Here is a 19466-nt window from a genome sequence, read left to right as displayed (position 1 = left end):
TCTCACAAGACTCCAGTGTGACTCACCATGAATTCAACTCATCATGGGAGTCTGTGGCAGTCCTGTCTGCAGAGAGTCCACAGAAACTAGTGTTACACTGCCCTCTACGGGACTATAGAGTTCATATAGTGGTGGCATACAGCACTTCATGCTATCACTGTATAAGAGAGTGGAGTTGCACTATGGAGAAAACAAAAAGGCAAGAGAAGGTTTGTGACTTTCCAACGTTCAGAGTTTATTTCTCTAATATTTCTTTATATCACAAAAAGTCTTGAAAATGCAGACTAGGATCTGTATAGAAACTGTACACAAAAGCAAGGCACTATACAGCGCAGGGGTTCAGAATCAGATGCATTTCATCATCGCTATCTTCGCGGTACATCAAGCCTGTATCCTGTCTTCTGCGTCACACACTAATGACACTGGACGCGTTCAGAAACCTGCGTCATTCACGTGTAAAGGGCAAACGGTGAACAGTACGATCCAGTATCAACATATGACACAAGCCTCGACATTCAGTCTGCAGTTTATTCAATCAGTTTTTAAGCTCAGTGAAGATTCAGGAAGCTTTAAAAAAAAAAAAGTCCTTTATGAATTTGATAAATATAAATTATTCTGAATGCACAAACATACAGAGAAGAATAGCAGGGAGTCCGGTGTGGAGGGTGCTGAACAGGCTGGCAGACCTGCTCCCGCTAGCTAACACGTGGCTGCATGGCTGAAGACGTAAGGGCACTGGGCTTTCTGCGTATGGTACATATGTACAAACATTTATATTAAATTCAATAAAGTCCTCGGACCTGCGCGCCCTGCCTTTGGACGGGTTTATCTACACTGCCGGAGTACCGACACAGAAATGGAAGGAACTGTGCGGCATAGGCTGGCACTCCTCTCGTTCACTGATCACCTTTTCCATACCTTCGTTACTCCCTTCGTCCGTCCGTCCGTCCTCAACCCTCAGTTACAGGGTTAGCTCCTCCTGAGCTTCAGCTGTGTCCGGACGTAAGAAGGGACAAAACAACATCCTTGTGTCTCCGGGTCAGCTCCCCCCGTCTCAACCCGTTCAGAAAAGTCCTTTTGCTTTCTTCACGTTCACCTGCTTCCAGCCGGGCAACGCTCTGTACTCCTCTCTGGTCATCTGCAGGCCTCTCTGTGGGAGCAGCCACGCACACAGTCAGCATGAAGCAGTCACACCGTAGTTCACCACACAGGCCGTTCAGAATCTCAAACCCAAACACTTTCTGCAACTTGCATGGTGAGGAATGAGGACACACGCAGTGAGATTAAGAACACAGCCATCACTCTTCAGTTCACATCTCCAGTAAAATACGGTCAAAGAACTCCAGGATTGAGTACCGTGTCCGCACCAGCTCATAGTTGTGAGTGAACGGCATGCTAAACAAACGAGTTAGAGGTTTATCAGAGAGGAAATAAAAGGGGGATGAGTTGGATAGAAAGGGGATTATGGTTGAGTCGAGTATGGAGTCAGGATGCAGTGCGACACGAGCACGAGTCCAGGTCATCCATGCTCAAGTCAGGACACTCACCTTCCCGTAAGCCCCTACACCCTGGAGGGTGGGATGGATGAAGAAGACAAGAAGAGGGAGAGAAGATGGCAGAACATGATGGAGAGAAGATGGTAGAACGTGATGGAGGACAAGATTGAGAAAAAAATTAAAAGGGAAATGTGAAAAGGCTGAATGATGAGAGAAGTGAGGAGGGAGAAAACATTTATAATATTCCTATAAAAGAATCACATTTGAGGAAACTTAATACAAGTTGAATGTAGTTCAAGTCACAGCATAAGGCCTGTCTGATATTCTCCTGTTTATATAAATCTGATACAAAATAAACAAAAAAGCAATAATGAACATATGAAGAGCTCTTTTCCAAAACGAGATAAAAGCCAAATTTAAAAGAAATGAGTTTGAGCCACTTTGCTGTATACAGAACCTTTTCACTGCTTCATCAGTGTTTCTGCCAAATCTCTATATTTCCCTGTTTAAAATGGACTCAAGATGCAGTTCCTTTCCAAACCGCGACCAGCGCCAAACCTATTTTTAGACTAAATGCGATACGTCCTCTCGACCAATCAGAATTCAGTGAGTGATCTATGCGATCCAACATGGCGGCGCTCTGAAGCGGGAGAGTTTTTTGTGTAGTCCGTTCAACACGTTCAGACTGAGCCATAAAAAACATTTTGACAAGATGAATGAATATTAACCAAATGTGTGGGTCTGGGTAAAAAATGTAACTTTCCTGAAAACTATTAAAATGGATTTATAGCGTTTTGGAAAAGAGCTCCTCATATGTTTTTTTGAGTGTACTGTTCATGTATGGACTAGTCCCACAATGAATTGCACAAAGGGAATGAAACAAAGTAAATCATGAGCGGTGGGGACACATCTTAAGTAGGCTGTATCATATCTACAAACAACTGTCATGTTACCAACATAACATGACTGAAGCCTGGTACATCTTATTCCTCTGTTGATTTTCATGAGGATCTATTGGCATTAAGAGGATTTCATACTGTTCTTTGAATCATCATTAATATCTTAAAAGTACTATTTATAGATCACGTTTACATGGCTAATGTGTTAGCAAACAGTGCATTTACAGTAGCATTCATTTGGAGTTGTGTCTGTGTCCATCTAATGAACAATATTCACTCTTATCTCTTTCTTGTTCTCCACTGACTCCTGAGAGAGAGATCTGACTCTTAGCTGCTGATGCTCCACTATGTTAACCAGCTGGTCGCTAACTTTTTCTGGCAGTCATTTAGCACTGAGCACATCGTGTACAGTGAGTTTATCAGAGTTCTTCCTCAGCCCCCTGCTGTGTCCCTGAATGAGGTTGACGAGAGCGGTGAAGCAAAACGGTACATTTGCGGATCATAAAACCAAAGCAAACTCAAGTTAAAACACACAGACGCTGCAGGTGTCAGGTGAGAAATGCTCTGTTGGTCCGTCCGCACGTGGGGCACGCCACTGCTAGGTGATGGAAACTGCATAGGTAACTGAAGGTCACCGCAAACACCCAGGTCATAATACTGAAAATGCTCAGGCTTTCATCAGTGGGCCATAAGCACTCAACACTGCGTTACCTCATCCAGAGACGGTGTCGCTACCAGACATTTATTTAAATGAGAATCTTTGACATTATTACTTTAAAGTAACACTAGAAACCGACTGTAAAATGCAGATTCTTACCTCAAAGTCCTCCTCGGACAGGTAGACCTCCAGGCGCAGAGGGTCAACGCCCTCAGGCAGCGGCCGGGCCAGAAGATCTGCCAGGGGGTACGTGGTCTTACACAGCCTGGCCAACACGTCCTCCACCAGGATGATCTGGTTACACACCTCAGCCTCCTAACACACAAACACAAACAACATATATATATATATTTTTTAAAAGCAAAAAGCACCCAGAGTCGGAGAGTGGAAAACAAATTGAGTTAGGAAATCGATGAGGGATAATGGCTTACACCTGGACTGACCTGCGTTCACTCTCTTGTCTCTACAATAAGTGCATTTGCTGCAGTACGGTATACACACTAATGGCTGGTGCTGGAGCATATCTGATAATGAAGCTGGGAGTAGTCGCGTAATATGATATGATCCACACACCCTCTCAGTGATCTCAGCGATGTCCTCTCTGTGCTCCCAGCTGGGGAACATGTTGGTGAAGGTGAGCGGCTCCAGACCAGCGTGGATCAGATACGCTTTGGGAGGCTTCTTCTCATTCTTCTCTGTGGAAACGACACAATGACACACGCGCGGTTTTAAAGAAGCACGTTCATCAGTGTGGCTAGTGCTGTTGTCTGAGGATGTTCTCAACCCAACATCAACTGGTAGTGAAAGAAACAGCTGCTGTATTTGTGTAATGACGGTAAAACCAAGTGGAATACCTCGACAGTACTGCAGCACGGTCTCCATGGCACACTTCCTGTCCGAGTCCCAGCGGATCCGGGCCGAGCCGGTGCTCTCGCTGTCCTGAGGCCACCAGCCCTGCCACAGATACACCTCGTGGTGGTTGTCGACCATGAACAGTGCTGAGCATCGGAGGAAGAAAACAAGACGAGGACGTTCAGACTAAAGAGGGCAGTTTCATAAGGCGGTGTTTTTCAGGCAGCTAGTTTATGATTAGGAGTTTTTACGATTAAGAGTTTACAAGATAAGAAACAATAGATAGAAGCACACACACTCATTACACTCACTGCATTATAGTGTGTATAGTGATAAAAAGAGGGTCACCAACAGATGGTTTGACACATTAAATCAGGGCAAAATAATAAGTAAATCATCTTTATCATAGTATAGTACTTTTAGTATCAGTATGTATATTTTACCCATGCTACATTTCCCATACATATCATATATTTTATCATTTATTGCATGTACATATACATTAGGGGCGGCAGTAGCTCAGTCCATGGGTGACTTGGCTGGGAACCGTAGGGAGAGTGGACTGGTGGCTGGAGAGGTGCCAGTTCATCTCCTGGGCACTGCTGAGGTGCTGTTGAGCAAGGCACCAAACCCCCAACTGCTCGGGGCGCCGGTCACTGGCAGCCCCCTCGCTTTGACATCTCTCCATTAATTGCATGTATAGGTCCTGTCTGTGCATGTGTGTATTTCGGGCTTGTGTGTGTAACATGATTAATAATAGAGTGAAAAAATTAAAGTTCCCCGTTGCGGGATCAATAAAGTAATTCTTCTTCTTCTTCTTAGTATTTTATTTTAGCATCATCCTGCCACTGCACCTTACTATTCGTTTATCTTGCTTTATCTCGTGCTTATGTCCAAGTGCCCATGTTCTGTTCTGTGTTTCTACTTATTTCTTATACCCAGATATTCTTATTTTATCTTATTTTTATTCTATCGTATCATATTCAGTCGTACCAGATTGCTGCGACAAAATAATTTCCCTTCGGGGATGAATAAAGTAATTATCTATGTATCTTTAAATATAAAAAAGCATCCTATAAATAAACATATATATTTTACTGTAGAGTGAGACAGATGTGTGTACCTGGCTGGGAAGCTGCATAGAGATCCTCCTGCAGGAAAGGCATAGAGTTGACCTCCTTGGGGTTTCTGGCGGGATACAGAAACTCCACGGCTGCAAACTCCCCTGAGCTGCTGCTCAGCTGGTACAGACGCGGTGAGAAGTTAAACCTCCCTGGGTCTGAGGGGCAGAGGTCGACAAAACCAATTAATTACACCATCTGCAGCTGTTTACCGTAAAGACAAACCTGTTGAAAGTCTTTGCGCATCATCCACTTTGGTCCCCCCACCTTGCAGCATGCAGTCGTACGCTTTCCTGTCCCTCCTCCCGAGGGGTTCCCAGAATCCAGAGGTCTCCGCGCCCTCGTCACACTCCCAGATGTTCACCTTGCTGCTGCTGTGGAGGCCTGTCTCCAGAGGACAACTACACAGAGACGAAGGTTTATTACTGAATGATAACCAGATATTGTTTATCTTAAGACATTTGCAAGATGAAGATGAACTTTGATAGAGGTTTCAGGGACTGCTTAGTTCGAGTTTGACCTCTAGTGTCACTTCGACTGATACAATACAGACGATTAATCCCGTTCGCACTCACTGTTCTTTGATTTTGTTGGCGGCGGTGCGTGCCACCTCCCGCGTGTGCGCCTGAGACTTGCAGCCGTGCCACAGGTAGATGAGGGCCTTGCTGACGCTCAGCAGCACCATTGAGACCCTGGAACGCAGGCTGCTGCAGTGACAGGCCACCTCCAGCAGGTGGCCCTCCACATCCACCTCGCCCCGCACACAGTAGAGACGCCAGTCACCTGGTGGGGGAACAGGGGCAGGGCGACATACACATGAGGATACAAGAGTTGCATTTTGGGGCAGTTGGCCGATGATGTTAAGGAAGAAATCTTCTTTGATGAAGTGGAACTTTTAGCCTAAAGAACAAAAGCTCAGTTATTTGAGGTGTGGTTAAATAAGGAGCTCTTGACTGTTTCAGTGGGAGTGTTTGTCCCTCAGGAAGGTTTCTATTCTTACAGTCCGACCCTCTAAACCCCGACACAGCCTGTGTACGTCCCTCGTTATTTGCAGATGATGAATTAACATATACAACTGCCACTGATCATTGCTGTAAGCTATTGTGATGAATACGACTTCATTAAGAACTGTCAGAGATGAAGTATCATTCAGACAATAGGGACCTCTAAAACAGACCATTTGTCTATTAAGCCTGTAGAGAGAAGGATGGAAGAGTCTTGATGACCGATCACTGTGACGGCAGTAATGAGCGCTTACTCTGTGAGTTTTCCTCCTCCTCTTCTCTCTTCCCTGAATGGACGACCATCCCTCCTCTGAAGCACTGCAGGAAACATGGAGGCTCCTTGCCCTGCTGGACCTGAACCTGGAGGAAGATGAGATGACACAGGAGAGGAGTGAAGCTTACGCGATGTACGACTGCAATTACCGCCTTGTGGTTGAGTTCCTGTGCCTGTGCCCACCAGTCAAGATATAGTTTACATCCAAACCGTCTAGACATACATAATATACGTAATAAAGATTTTGATGGAATATAACAAAAGATATTAAGTGTATTTTCTGGTAAAACGTGGATGCTTCACACAAATTTTCATCCTAGTGACAGAGTGACCTTTGACCTCCAAGATCTAATCAGACACAAAATAGACAGGGAGTCGCGTGGCCTTTCTTAGTCACACACACACACACACACTCTCTCTCTTTCATGTACCTGGGCTCCCCGCTCCTCGTCCAGCTCCACCGTCATCAGTGCTGACGTTCCCTTCTCGCTGACGGTAGAGTTGCGGCCCTGCCAGAAGAAGTAGCAGCACTTCTCTTTCCCGGCCCCCGCCATCTTCTGCTGCTCCGGGTTCTGTCTCCTCCCGACTGATGGGAAGAGAGACTGTTAGAGTACTGCAGCCCTTAATACCACATACAGTATGAGAATAAACTTTTGTTATGGTTTATTAAAACTGAACTAAAGTCAAGGTAACTCTCCAGATGAAGCCTTAATTTCTTATTTGATACAGATACGAATTGGATGAAACTACCCGACTTGTTTTGCATGTCGGGGAAACTGAATTGTGTCACTGTCACAATGTAAATGTCTTACTTGTGAGACAATCAAGCACTATCTTATCTTATCTGTTCTCACACAGAGTGGCAGCGCAGTAGTAGAGGATAAAACACTTCAATTAAGATGTATTGATGAAATTCAAGATGGTTGTGTGTGTGTTTGTGTGTGTACAAGTGACGGTGCATGTGAGAATGGACGATACCAACCTGCAGTGCTGACCATGTACTTCCACTTCATCACATATGTGTCGCCCTCGTGAAACTGCCCGATGCTCTGGTGCGGCAGGCGGCTGTAGTCGAACTCCAGGATGTGCCACACCTCCACCGCCAGCGTGCTAATCTCGTAGCTCCGCCAGTCCTCTGCCTCCACCAGGCCGTAGCCCCGCCCCACATTAAACCCGTCCAGTTTGGTGCAGACGGGCGCCTGATGGAGGGGCAGCATTAGGGAGGCGTCATACGCATGAGGCTGATCGGAGGCGGACTGCTCCTAGGGTGAAGGTTAAGATGACAGGAATAAGGGGACAGAGCGTGCATTTGATACCGTTCAATATCCTCATTGATGCCACGTTGATTATAGGAACACTTTTACGATACTAAAGTACTTTTTGATACCTTCTGATCAGCGATGTGGTCGTTGTTTTTCGTGGGACTCTGTGTTTTCTTGGAGTCGCTCCAGTCCAGGAACTTCTCTTTGAACAGGGTGGTTTCATTGTGCTGAGTCAGTCGGCCGAACACCGCCCAGTCGGGTCGGCCCTGCCCTTTCCTGCAGGTGAAGAGGATACAGTCCGTCAGTGACACAATACCAGTACTTCAATCCGTGATGACATTGACCCTCAGTACTGGGGACCGCCTAAACACCGGCTATCTGAACACAGTGCCCACAGTGCCATGACACAGACCTGGATTAAAATGGGTAAAGTATTCCTTTGCGGCAAGACACTACAGGTGACTATAATAAAAATAAATATTAGATATTTAGTCTTCTCCAGGTGATTACTCACATTAAGGTCATTTGTATTATTGAGTTTTCTTAAATGTCACATTTAAATATTCAAAATAAGCAGTGTCTCATTAAATTTGCGCTCATTCACATACATTTCCAGAACAGAAATGTGAACATTGAAACAAGGACTTTGAACCTGGCTTTTTCCAATTCGTTGAAATATTAGCGTCAAAGGCTTTGACAGAGGATATTTGATATCAGAAAACACTGGCAACAGCCATCAAAAATACATGTTGCATCAATCAGATTATGAATAATGTGAAACCTTCAGAATAAAGACAGGAATGAAAGTGAAACGTCTGGTGTGTGTCGGTGCCACTGAAGAGGTTTCTGAGAAAAACTCATTTTTAGAACAAAGCAATTGAAAATATGTGAAAATTAATGTATTTTTGTAAACCACCATTTAACGTAACAATATACGTGTGTATATATATCCTACAATAACATACATGTATATATTTGTACCCTACAGACACAAAGAGTCAAAGTGAAGTAAAATAATCACCTAATTGTGTATTTACGGTTGTTTTCTGACCAGTGCATGAAAGGCTAGGTTTGGCGTGGAGTGTGTTGCCTTTTCGTGAACTCTCACACACACACACAAGTGCACACACACACACAAACATTTTTCTAAAAGGATGTAGTAGATGTCTCCATACTTGGGTATGAGTGGGTTGCACTCTCCCGGGTCGAGCGGGTTGATGTCACAGTTTGTGTAGTCGAAGGTGCCGTTCCACAGGTGCTTGGCGAGCTGGAACGCCACCTTCCTCTGCGCTAGAGTCACTTCCTTTCCATGCCAGATGTACATCTCGCTGCCAAAGTCAAACACCAAAACCTGCACAGAAACACAGACGGAGACCTTTTTTAAAAATGTTTAAATCCAACAGTAGCAGCAGGCTTTGGAGTCTCCCACGGTGTCATTTATTTTATATAACCACTAGATGGCGCCAAAGTAGAATATTTAAATCCTACACACGGTGGCTTTAAAATCTCAGGCTGATTCACATTTGATCACAATCAAGATTCATTCAGACTTCATTCAAGTTGTCCGACCTCCTTGGAGTTCAGCAGGGAGCAACGGGGCACCTTGGCCCAAAAATCATCATCTGGGACCAGTTTGTCGTCCATCAGGCGGTAAATGCAGTTCGTCTCCACAATGGCTCCCTCGTACAGCTCGTCCTCATCCGGTGTTCCTGCAGCTGCAGGAAGAAAGACAAGGCCGTCAGCTTGCATTGCATTGCATTTCTTCCAGCGGTGGTTGATGCCGGATACGAATCCTTACACTGATAACTCGACTGCCCTCCCAGAAGCTTCCAGAAGTCCTTGGCGGCATGACTGTGAGTGCTGGCGCCCTCCTCGATGACCTGGACGTAGTTGGCCCGGCAACCTAAATCTCGTTTTCTCTGGATGAAGTTTGCCAACTCTGAAGTCTGAAAAGATAACAGAGGGAAACGTACATTATACTGATGAGCTATAAAGACAAACACAGGGGTCCCTGCTTCCTACTGTGAGCCCAATCAGTCAGAGGGGAAAGTTCAAGTTCATTACTCAGGGAGAAGAGTCTGCAGACTTTAAGGACCTACAGTAAACTCAAACATCCCCTCAGAAATAATGAGGGCCGTGGCTCAGAGCTTTCATTTCTGTCCAATTGAGGTCAGTGCTCTGGTGAGGCAATCGCAGGTCATCAGACCAGTCTAGGCTTTGAACAATAGCCTTGTTTAGTGTCTGTTTCCGGCAACAACTCCCCCCCCACACACACACAAACACATTTCCTTTCTGTCCACACACACTTTTTCCTGTGCTGTGCCACCGATGCTTCCTACCACTGCTGTGTTTACTTCCTGCACGTGAAGTCTGCCCCACTAACAGCAGCCTTACTCCACCTCTGCGGACTGAAACTCAAGTCTACCCAAACTAGCTTCTTTCTTTTTTCTTTTTTTTTTGCCAGGCTCACCTTGTTCTTCTCGATGACATTGGCGAACTCTCCCATCCAAATGAAGCAGTTGTGTGGCGTGATGAGTAGGAAACAATCGCCGCTGTTCAGGGAGGACGCTCTGGGCTCCACCAGCCTGGTCTGCACGTGCCGTCGGCCTGGTGACGCACAGGCAGGAAGAAGCAACACACAGACAGGTGGCTTATCAGTGACAATTCCCATTATCACTGTCAGGATGCCTGATGTCACGCTGGAGGTGTTCGGGCAACGATGTGCCAGCCATCGTTCGGCCCTGTTCATGTATGTACATCTACGCCTTCGTATTAAAGACCTACCCAACTTATTCGTGTAGGATGGGCAGTTTGCACTCTACACTGCATCATAAGTGTGTCTAATTACAAACTCTTGTGTGATCCAAGCAGAAGCTATTCTAAAGCAGCACTCTTAACACTTTCAGGTTGGGGCAGCTAACCTCCTAACGGAGTGGTACCCCTTGTGTGGTGGATTTGCTCTGGATTACAGACAGCGGGGTTTCGAGGAGAGGATCAGTCCACGATAGTGTGAGGTGACCTGGGGAGAATGATTTAGAGCCACAGCTGTCACCAACAGACGTGTGGAGGAGGTGCAAAGACACCGAAATAGACCAACTCTAGTCTCCCATTTTAGATATCCTCTGGAAAGGACACTCTTGAAGCAGCATCCTCCAAATCGCTGTGTGAAACAGTAGCTATTTGTTTTTCCATCTCCTCTTAAACAACTGTATGTAACTGCCTCACTGGCTCTGGACCTCACAGAACAAAGACTCATTTAAAAGACCAAGAAGATGCTCCTGTTGTACACCTGTGGTTCCCAACTGGGGCTTAACATCCAAAAGTATGTATGCATGCATGCCTGTATGTATGCATGCATGCATACATACAGGCATACATACATACTTTTGGATGTCAAGCATGCATGCATGCATGCATGTATGTATGTATGTATGTATATAGACTCCTTGTCTTTAAATAAATACTCACTTCACATCATTTTGAAGTGTAGCAAATGTTGAAAGCTAAATTCTGAACAGTACTTTTATCCGTATTAGCCAAGCTAGTCGTGTGGCTCTATTAATGGAAATCCCCTAAATGTCACTTTATCAAAAGCAAAATGATCACGTCAAATTTAAAAGTCTTCCAATACTCCGGTTTATGATCAAATCTCTTCATTACTAAGAACGTTCCCATCAGGCTTAGCTGTTTTTTTGGCGTGGTAACATGCTGATAAGATTAATTGAACATGGTAAACATACCTGCTAAATGTCAGCATGTTAGCATCATCATTGAGCATGTTAGCATTTAGCTCAAAGCCCTGCTCTGCCTAAAACTTAATTCCCACCAAATCAGGTGTTACGTGTTTAGCGCAGTGTTGTGCAGCGGTGTGGGAGTGTCACTTAAATGGCCCATTCATGTCTCCAAAGGGTTCTCCATGGAGCTAGCATGGGTTGTGTGGTTATTCCTCTATGTCCCCTGTGGTCCATGCCGCCGTAGCCTAAACGCACTAGCCACATTCAAATGAATTGGAGGACTGGTGTTTTCGCCGCAATGCCTGATTTGGTGTGAATGCAGCGTATGTACAGTCTCACAGGACTGCTAGTATGGTTTTAGACTCTCCTTTCTACATCCATGAGTGTGCCAGAGTCGGCTAGGGTCCATGTGACGTGAATGTCGCCTTCAGAGGGTGTAGGCGCTGTGCAGACTTCCGTGTAGCACCAATCTATTGCTGCTATGCTACAAGTAATGGCATCGAGATCTACTGCGCACGTGTGGAACGTTGAACATCCTCTTGAGTGGATAGTAATTGTTGATATTTCAACCATAGAGGATTTGAGTGAGGTGAGTGCCCATTACAACAGCACTTACTGGACTCTCCACAAAATGTTTTTCAGTGTAATTATGCTGCAGTAAACTAAAACTGGGATGAAAACAAACGACTGTGTTGAAAGTGTAGGTGTATCAGGCTGTGATTGGTAGGAGGGGCCAACGCGCTCAACTGACCTTTGACCTGTAGGAGCATGAGCTTCTTGTAAGGCACGGCACTGTTGTTGGACATCTGCTCAGAGATGTTGACGCTGCGCAGGTTGACGTTACTGAAGTTCTCCTTGCTGGCGAGACCGGCCAGAGCCACATCAGAGAAACCAGAGTTCTTATTCACTGTAACGAACACGGCAGAGCACAGAGAGGGGACGTGAGACAGAGACATCACGCACAACATTCAACCGTTACATTTAGCTCCTTTATGACCTACAACATGTCAGACGGGCCTGGTGTCTATATGACTGCGACAAATATAGAACACTTCAGAGACCGCAAGTGTTTTATTGCCGTCAGAGGGGCTGAAAGGAAGTTATGGGAGCAACATGACATTGACTTTATGGGTTATCTAACGTCACTCTGAAAACAAGTTACAGAGCACGTCCAGCTTTTGAGGAGTGCTCTGTACAATGACAGGAAGCACCCTGCAATCCCAGATGTAGGTCAGTATGACTCCTGAAATAGCCTGAGAGGGTTCAGTCACAGCGCGGAGAGACAATTTATAGACTTCATAAGTGAAGCTGAAATTGAGATGTAGGTTCTGCTCCCTCTTATTTTGCAGTACAGCGTTTCAAACACTGGATGTCATAAGGTGAACGCACCTTTCTGCCAATATTATTAAAAAGACGAGAGAAACAGGGATTACAATGATTACAAGTGAACGGGTTTTACAAACAGGTAGTCATTGATAGGGCTGGGTACGGGTACTTGATACTTTTAACACACTTATTTAACCCGTTACAAGTTCATGGTAAAATTTAGGTTCCAGGTACTGTTTCAAAATCCTCCTGCTCACATATAAATCACTACATGGTCTAGGGCCGAGGTATATCACTGATATGCTCCCACTACATAAGCCTTCTAGATCACTAAGATCCTCTGTGGTTCGCAGAGTAAACTCAAATCAAGGGAAAGCATCTTTCAGTCATTGTGCAACAAACAGCTGGAATAAACGTCCTGAAGATGTGAGACTTTCACCCACTCTGACCACTTTTAAAACTTTTACGTTCACCTTAGCTTTCTGCTAAATCTTTGCACTTTTAACATCTGCACTGTTTTGATTATTGTCTATGTTTTTATTCTCTTTGTCTCCCTGTAATGCATTTTAACTCATGACGTGTTGTGCTGTGAAGCACTTTGAGTCTGCCCTGTGTATGAAAAGTGCGTTACAAATAAAGTTGCCTTGCCTTACTGTAGTATCAAAACTTCTCCATCAGACAGCATTCGATCATTGTTGTAGTCAGAGCTACAACTGAATGGTTTTGAGCATTTGTCAATTAAATACAATGTACGATTGGTCCACTACCGCAGCAGCTACGACCCAGTTGGCACCAAAATGATGGAAAGTGTCAAATGAAGTACTCTATTGGTATCTGTATGTAGTACTGGTAGCATCCTGTTTTAAACAATACTCAGCCCTAGTTATTGCATTTTTACAGGGAAGCATCTATGAAAGCTTTCACATGTCCAGACACTTTTCACAACACAGCACAGCCTGACACGAACCTGCAAAAAGGATGGCAGACAAAGTCCTGCACTTTATCTAAAATGTGAAAAGCCCTTGTGACAGGACGAGAATGGACACACACTAGTACATTATCAATCGAAAGAATTTGGTCCAATGTCTCTTGACAACGTTCAGTGTTCAGTGTTCAGTGTCACTGCAACATCAAGACGATAAAACTCTCAACATCATGAGTGTTATTGTGCACATTCAGTACTGAATAAAAAACGTTTATGAATAAAGTAATTTTGACATGAGAGCCCGTCACACGTGTTTTGGTCTCGTGCATTTCCCAGTTCCTCATCTATCCTCACTCACTCTTCTCGGCCTTCATCCTCTTGCTCTCCAGCAGGCCGATGTTGAGCCTCTGCTCCGTGTACTCTTGTCTGATGTCCTCCCTGGCGGCCAGCATCTTCAGAGGGTTCCTAGATGACTGGACGTTACGCGCAGGACGCACCGCTCGCTTGTGCTGCACCATCTCCGAGGTCAGCCTGGGGGAGAGGTCAGAGGCAAAGGGGCGTGATCAACATTAAAGAGCAGAGTCTCACAATGATGTCAGGGGAAAAAAAACATCTGGCAGCGAGAACTTACTTTGGCACCTGAGGACCGAAGATGGCGTCAAAGTCGTCGTCTATCTCCACCTTGCTGGAGGTGGCAGGGAACTCCTCCACTTGGCGGTAAAACTTGGAGAAAGTTTCATCCTCGAGCGCCATCACTTCCTTTATCTTCTTCTGTGTGACTGTGATGGTTGCTTCTGGCAGACCAGACACTGAGGAAGGACGAGACGAGGCAGTGTCACACAAGAACCAGAGTCTGAAGTTACAACTACAGTACAGACGATTTGTCAAAGCTTGTAAGCATCACCGGGCATAACACGATAATATAAAGGCCTATAGTGTGTGTGTGTGTGTGTGTGTGTGTGTGTGTGTGTGTGTGTGTGTGTGTGTGTGTGTGTGTGTCTATGACATTCGTACATTCTTGTCATTTCATGCCACGTTGTGATTTGAATTATATATTGTTATGCTCCTCTAACAGAGATCATAAAATATACAGCTGTATAATAAAACAACATCTAGCTGACGCAGCTTTGACATGACGGCTGTGGGACAAGGGCGTCTCATTTGTCACACGTCTGTTTCTGCGACTTCTCTCTCCGTGTCTCTTGCTCCCCCGCTGAGTTTGCATCTCTCATGGGTGGGACTGAGCCATGAGGAGAGGAGTCGAGGAGAGGAGTCGAGGAGAGGAATCAAGGATTTACAAACTGGGAAACTGGACAAAGCTTTTGGCTTAAAGTAGAAAATAATAAATACATTTAATATCTGCCTGGAAAAAAGCAACACTAAGATTCTCTCATCTCAAATTAATTTTAGTGAACTAGATAAATCATATTATTATAATGCATTTCATTCATTTGGTCAATTAAACATCTGAAATACATCAGCTTTAGATTTTATTATGTGCATTAATCCATAATTGATGCTATGGTTCAAATGTGGGAACATTTTCTCATGGTGTTAATGTGAAAGGCCTTATTCTACACTCACACACACAGTGAGCGCGGTGCCACGCGGAGGCCTGATGAACTAATAGACAGCGTGCCGAACAAAGACTGACCTTTACTGTTGATCTTGCCAAGGAATGACTCCAGTTTATCCAGCTTCATGTCCGACTCCAGGTTCAAATCTGGTATGGCCTTGATCTCTGCACAAACAGCACACACACACACACACACACAAATACACACACCTGTTAGAGCCATACGTTTTCTGTGTGACTGATTTTAGCACAGATCTCTGAACAGGCAGGAAGTCTGAGGTTCCGCTGTTCAGAGTCACACTTGACGCTATTGATGCTGGCATTGAACAATGTCTGAGCATGGAGAGGTGCATACAGTCACAATGAAATTATCTGAACAGATTTACATCAGTCACAAGCATTTTAACTGGAAACAGCCACTGAATACGAACTTCAGGTGTTCTGCAGTTCAGACTCATGCATACTGATGGTAACATTATCCCATGGTTCATATTCTATTAGGCTTCAATAACCTAATAGAAGTCTCACAGCAACATCGGCCACAATATTGTTGATGAGATTTGTGGTTTTAATGATGATGATGAACATTACAGCGCAACATTAGAGGAAAAAAAATAGGGGAAACACCTTCGATATCAGACATCTCCTCCAAGTCTTAAGAAAGAGAAGCAAAGACAATCAGTTACACTGGGTTCAAATGAGATGTGACCCAGAATCAATTCACAAAATACATTTAGCATCAGTGCACCAAGCCAACGATTCAGTTAACTGAGTGTAACTAGGATTTGTTGAGGAGGTAACAAAGTCACGTCATTAAGTCTATATCCATCTGGAGCCTATTAACCCAGCTGGATGAACAGAACTGCTCCACGTGATGATGAGTGAGACAATAACGGGCATCCGGTAGATACGACTGTGGTAGAAAGCAGACAAGGAGTATGAAAAGTGGAACTGACCTTCCTGTGGTTTGGAGATGGCAGGGCTGCTGTTCTTGGGTTTGGAGGACACGTGAGACTGGAGGGCAGAGGGTGAGGCCAACCCTTTTGAATGAACAAAGACAGGTATGAGCATCCAGTGACCCAAAAGCATGGCGTAGTTACTGTGCTCTATATCTTGTATGACATGCATCTGACAGAAACCGTACGTTGTTTCATTTTCCACTTTCATTTCAAAGGTTAAGACAAAGATTGTGATGTTTCCAAAACATTGGGTCAATAGGCTGGTGAGGAGTGTATGTCACTTTGTGGGCTTACATAGAAATCAACAGGTGTGGGTGTTTAAAAGAGTGTCATATGCTACACTAATGAGGAATGATGCAGTAAGCCGTAAAGATCCCCTTATGTTGCAATCACTGGAACTAGTGCTAGTGGAACAATACTAGCTTCTGTCGAACTGGCTTAGGGAATGTGGCAATTATGGAGTCCACACAAGGGATTCATTTAAAAGCAACTTAATTTAGTGAACTAAAGTTAACACAAAGGAGTGAGCACAGACGCCAGCATTTATAAGTCAAGGGCCGAGGGGGGCCCAAAAAAGGCAGCCACAGCTGCAGAGGCACTGTCTAAGATGAGGCAAACATTTCTGATGCTAATCTTTGCTATGCCATTCTCCATAATCTCTCATCAAACTCAGGCCGGTGGGTCAAATCTGGCCCACGGTGTAATTATATTTGGCCCCAAAGATCATATCAAGGTTCTGTGAGAGCTGGCCCGCGAGTATAAAGAACATACACCGCAATCATGCTACCAGTCTCTGCAGACAAACTTAATCCACCTCTCCCCAAAAATGGGTAAAAGAAAGATGGAGGACAGGAGCTTTCAGCAGCGGTGGGAGGCAGATGATCTGTGTCTGAAGGTAAAGAGCTGTTTGTGTCGTCTGCAGAGCCACCGTGGCTGTAACCAAAGAATAAAACATAAGAACAAGGACCTGCACTGAAAAGGTTCAACGTTACACATCTAGAGAGAAGGGAAACCTGCACATTTGCACTCTTTTTTTGTAGATATTAAGTTTGCCCCACATCTTTGTCCCGGTTTTTAAATTTGGCCCACTGTGAACTGGAGTTTGACACCGCTGCTCTAATAAAACACACTGATTCTCCCAAAAAGAAAAAAGCACCTGTTCATCTCACTGCCCCCTCTGACTGAGCCTGAAGCTTATAAGGAAAACTCCAACCATAAAAGTATTTTATGGCTGAGCAGAATCCTCTCAGCAGCCTCTCTGACCTGGTGTGTCTGGGCCTGATGGAGGGAAGAGGAGAGGAGAGGAGAGGCACCCCCCCCCCAGCTGCTGATTGAGAGAGCTGAGACTGAACTACAGTCTTAACCCTCTGTGCTGAAATGACTGACTGCAATCAATCGTGCGCAAATGCTCCTGAGAGATGGAGGATTGTAGAGAAACCGTGTGTGTTCAGTTTCCCTCTGACCTTTCTTCACCATGCGTGCAGCCACAGTGAACTGGGTGGAGTCGTTGGCGGCGCCGTAGCCTTTCGTCTTCCAGGCCTCCTCTTGGGCTACCATCAGCTGTTTGCGCTCCTGGATGGACATGTGAGCCTCGATCCCCTGGCACTCCATCTCAGCCTCGGCTATTCTCTAAGTGCAGAGAGACGGGAGGAGAGAGAAGTTACTCCTGATGGACTGAAAGTTAAAGGAATGATCCTCCTCAGGGTGCCGCGCTGTCATATATCAGCAGTTTGTGATGTTCGACGCAGTCCAGGAAAAATTTTGCGAGTAAGTAATGTAGTTATGTTGTATCAACAACGATTTTGTTAGAATTTTCCTGGAATCTTTGGAGACAGGAGCACAAAAAAGTGTGTTATAAAGTGTTTAAAGGTCCCAAGTCAGGATTTCTGTATGTTTGTCATGTCACAATTATATTTGAAAGGTAGAAAGTGGCGCCACAGTGCTGTCACAGTCATTCCCTGGCTGCAATGACGCCGCAGAGAGCGCAGAAGACACTGACCAATCAGAGCAGGAGGGGGTCTTAAAGAGACAGGCGCTAAAAGTGTCTCCTACAGAGGGTGAATGCAGGGATATTGAGACAAGGGGTAAAAAATGTGTTTGCAACATTTAAACATTTAAATATGTTTGAGTAAAAAACCCAAAATACAAGTTTGAACCTGAAACTGTGCATAATATGGGACCTTTAAATGTGTAATTGTCCTTAAACAGCCAAATTCACAAACAGACAAAGTAAGCGACACCACAGGGGGTAATAATCCACAGGAAGCACATTAACCCCTCCCTCACACTGAAAACAATCCGTTTTAGAAATGTTTTAGTGTCATGAATAAAATAAATGTTTGTTAAAGTGAAGACAAAGAACAATAGCAGACAGTGACCTTTAGTGACCAACTATTAAATCACTCATTTGGGGCACATTTCGATTCGACTGCGTGTGTGCAAAGGCTGACGCTGGGGAGGGGGAGCTGGGGGATTAGCGAGAGAGCTCTGTACACAGTATTGACAGGGTCACCTTCCGTCTCCAGGGGTGTCTCTCATCCACTTGCATGGGTCTGGGAGATGCGGTGGTCTTCACAACCAAGGGGGGGATGAAGAGGAAGGTAAGAAAGGATGAGGATTTAGAGATAAGGATGGAAAAATGGCAGAAAATGTCCAAGCTCTGCACAAGTGTCAGACACTACACTACAGGGGCCGCCATGCTGACTGCACAGGCAAAGTGACAAAGCTTAGGGGCCGGGGTATTTAGTGGCATAAAGCATGAGCGGGGGGGCTGTGAAGGACTGCAGAGCACTACTGAACCAGTACGGTTGCAGCTGAGGGAGCAGAAACACTCAGAGTGGGGGTTAAAGAGTTTGTTATAGAAGCTGCAACGGCTAATTTATTAGTTGCTAACTATTTTGATAATGGATTCATCTGTTTGAGTTTATTTTTAAGAAGGAAAAAATACGATTTCAGCTTCCTAAATGTGAATATTTTCTGGTTTCGGCCCTATTCTGTGACAGTAAACTGAATATCTTTGAGTTGTGGACAAAACAAGACATTTGATGACGTCATCGTGGGCTTTTTTTTTTATGACCGAAAGAACGAGGTCGCGGGTACAAGCAGCCGAAATGGGTTTTCTCAGGAGGGGGGCTGGAGTCTCCCTTAGAGAGAGGGGGAGAAGTTCAGCATCCGTGAGGAACTCGGAGTAGAGCCGCTGCTCCTTTGCGTTGAAAGGAGCCAGTTGAGGTGGTTCAGGATCATCTGGTAAGGATGAACCCTGGGCGCCTCCCTAGGGAGGTGTTCCAGGCACGTCCAGCTGGGAGGAGGCCTCGGGGAAGACCCAGGACCAGGTGGAGAGATTAGATCTCCACACTGGTCTGGGAACGCCTCAGGATCCC

At 45.1% G+C, this 19466-nt stretch overlaps 1 protein-coding gene across 16 annotated transcripts in view; it reads right to left on the bottom strand.

The window, feature by feature from the left end:
• Positions 1-220: 220 nt before the first annotated feature.
• The window catches only part of svila (supervillin a), an 81661-nt gene continuing 62415 nt past the window's right edge, over positions 221-19466 (bottom strand). For 10 of the 16 annotated variants that reach the window (XM_083936154.1, XM_083936152.1, XM_083936153.1 and 7 more), the window contains 23 exons: positions 18599-18655; positions 17550-17715; positions 16084-16167; positions 15206-15292; positions 14183-14360; positions 13910-14082; positions 12052-12207; positions 10037-10173; positions 9365-9512; positions 9136-9281; positions 8742-8917; positions 7692-7842; positions 7287-7566; positions 6736-6890; positions 6285-6390; positions 5602-5809; positions 5294-5427; positions 5029-5184; positions 3908-4051; positions 3627-3748; positions 3213-3368; positions 1548-1568; positions 221-1150 (listed from right to left, as the gene is read on the bottom strand). In XM_083936154.1, coding sequence (XP_083792280.1) covers positions 1064-1150; positions 1548-1568; positions 3213-3368; positions 3627-3748; positions 3908-4051; positions 5029-5184; positions 5294-5427; positions 5602-5809; positions 6285-6390; positions 6736-6890; positions 7287-7566; positions 7692-7842; positions 8742-8917; positions 9136-9281; positions 9365-9512; positions 10037-10173; positions 12052-12207; positions 13910-14082; positions 14183-14360; positions 15206-15292; positions 16084-16167; positions 17550-17715; positions 18599-18655 — 3228 coding nt within the window. In that variant the 3' untranslated portion in view covers positions 221-1063. The remainder of the gene's footprint in view (positions 1151-1547; positions 1569-3212; positions 3369-3626; positions 3749-3907; positions 4052-5028; positions 5185-5293; positions 5428-5601; positions 5810-6284; positions 6391-6735; positions 6891-7286; positions 7567-7691; positions 7843-8741; positions 8918-9135; positions 9282-9364; positions 9513-10036; positions 10174-12051; positions 12208-13909; positions 14083-14182; positions 14361-15205; positions 15293-16083; positions 16168-17549; positions 17716-18598; positions 18656-19466) is intronic. The other 6 variants (XM_083936160.1, XM_083936164.1, XM_083936163.1 and 3 more) reach the window with 3 other exon arrangements.

Source organism: Echiichthys vipera, assembly GCF_963691815.1.
Source record: "Echiichthys vipera genome assembly, chromosome: 21".
In the NCBI taxonomy this organism is placed as follows: Eukaryota; Metazoa; Chordata; class Actinopteri; order Perciformes; family Trachinidae; genus Echiichthys; species Echiichthys vipera.
The sequence above is the reverse complement of the archived record's forward strand: the minus strand, read 5'-3'. Positions and strand labels throughout refer to the sequence as shown.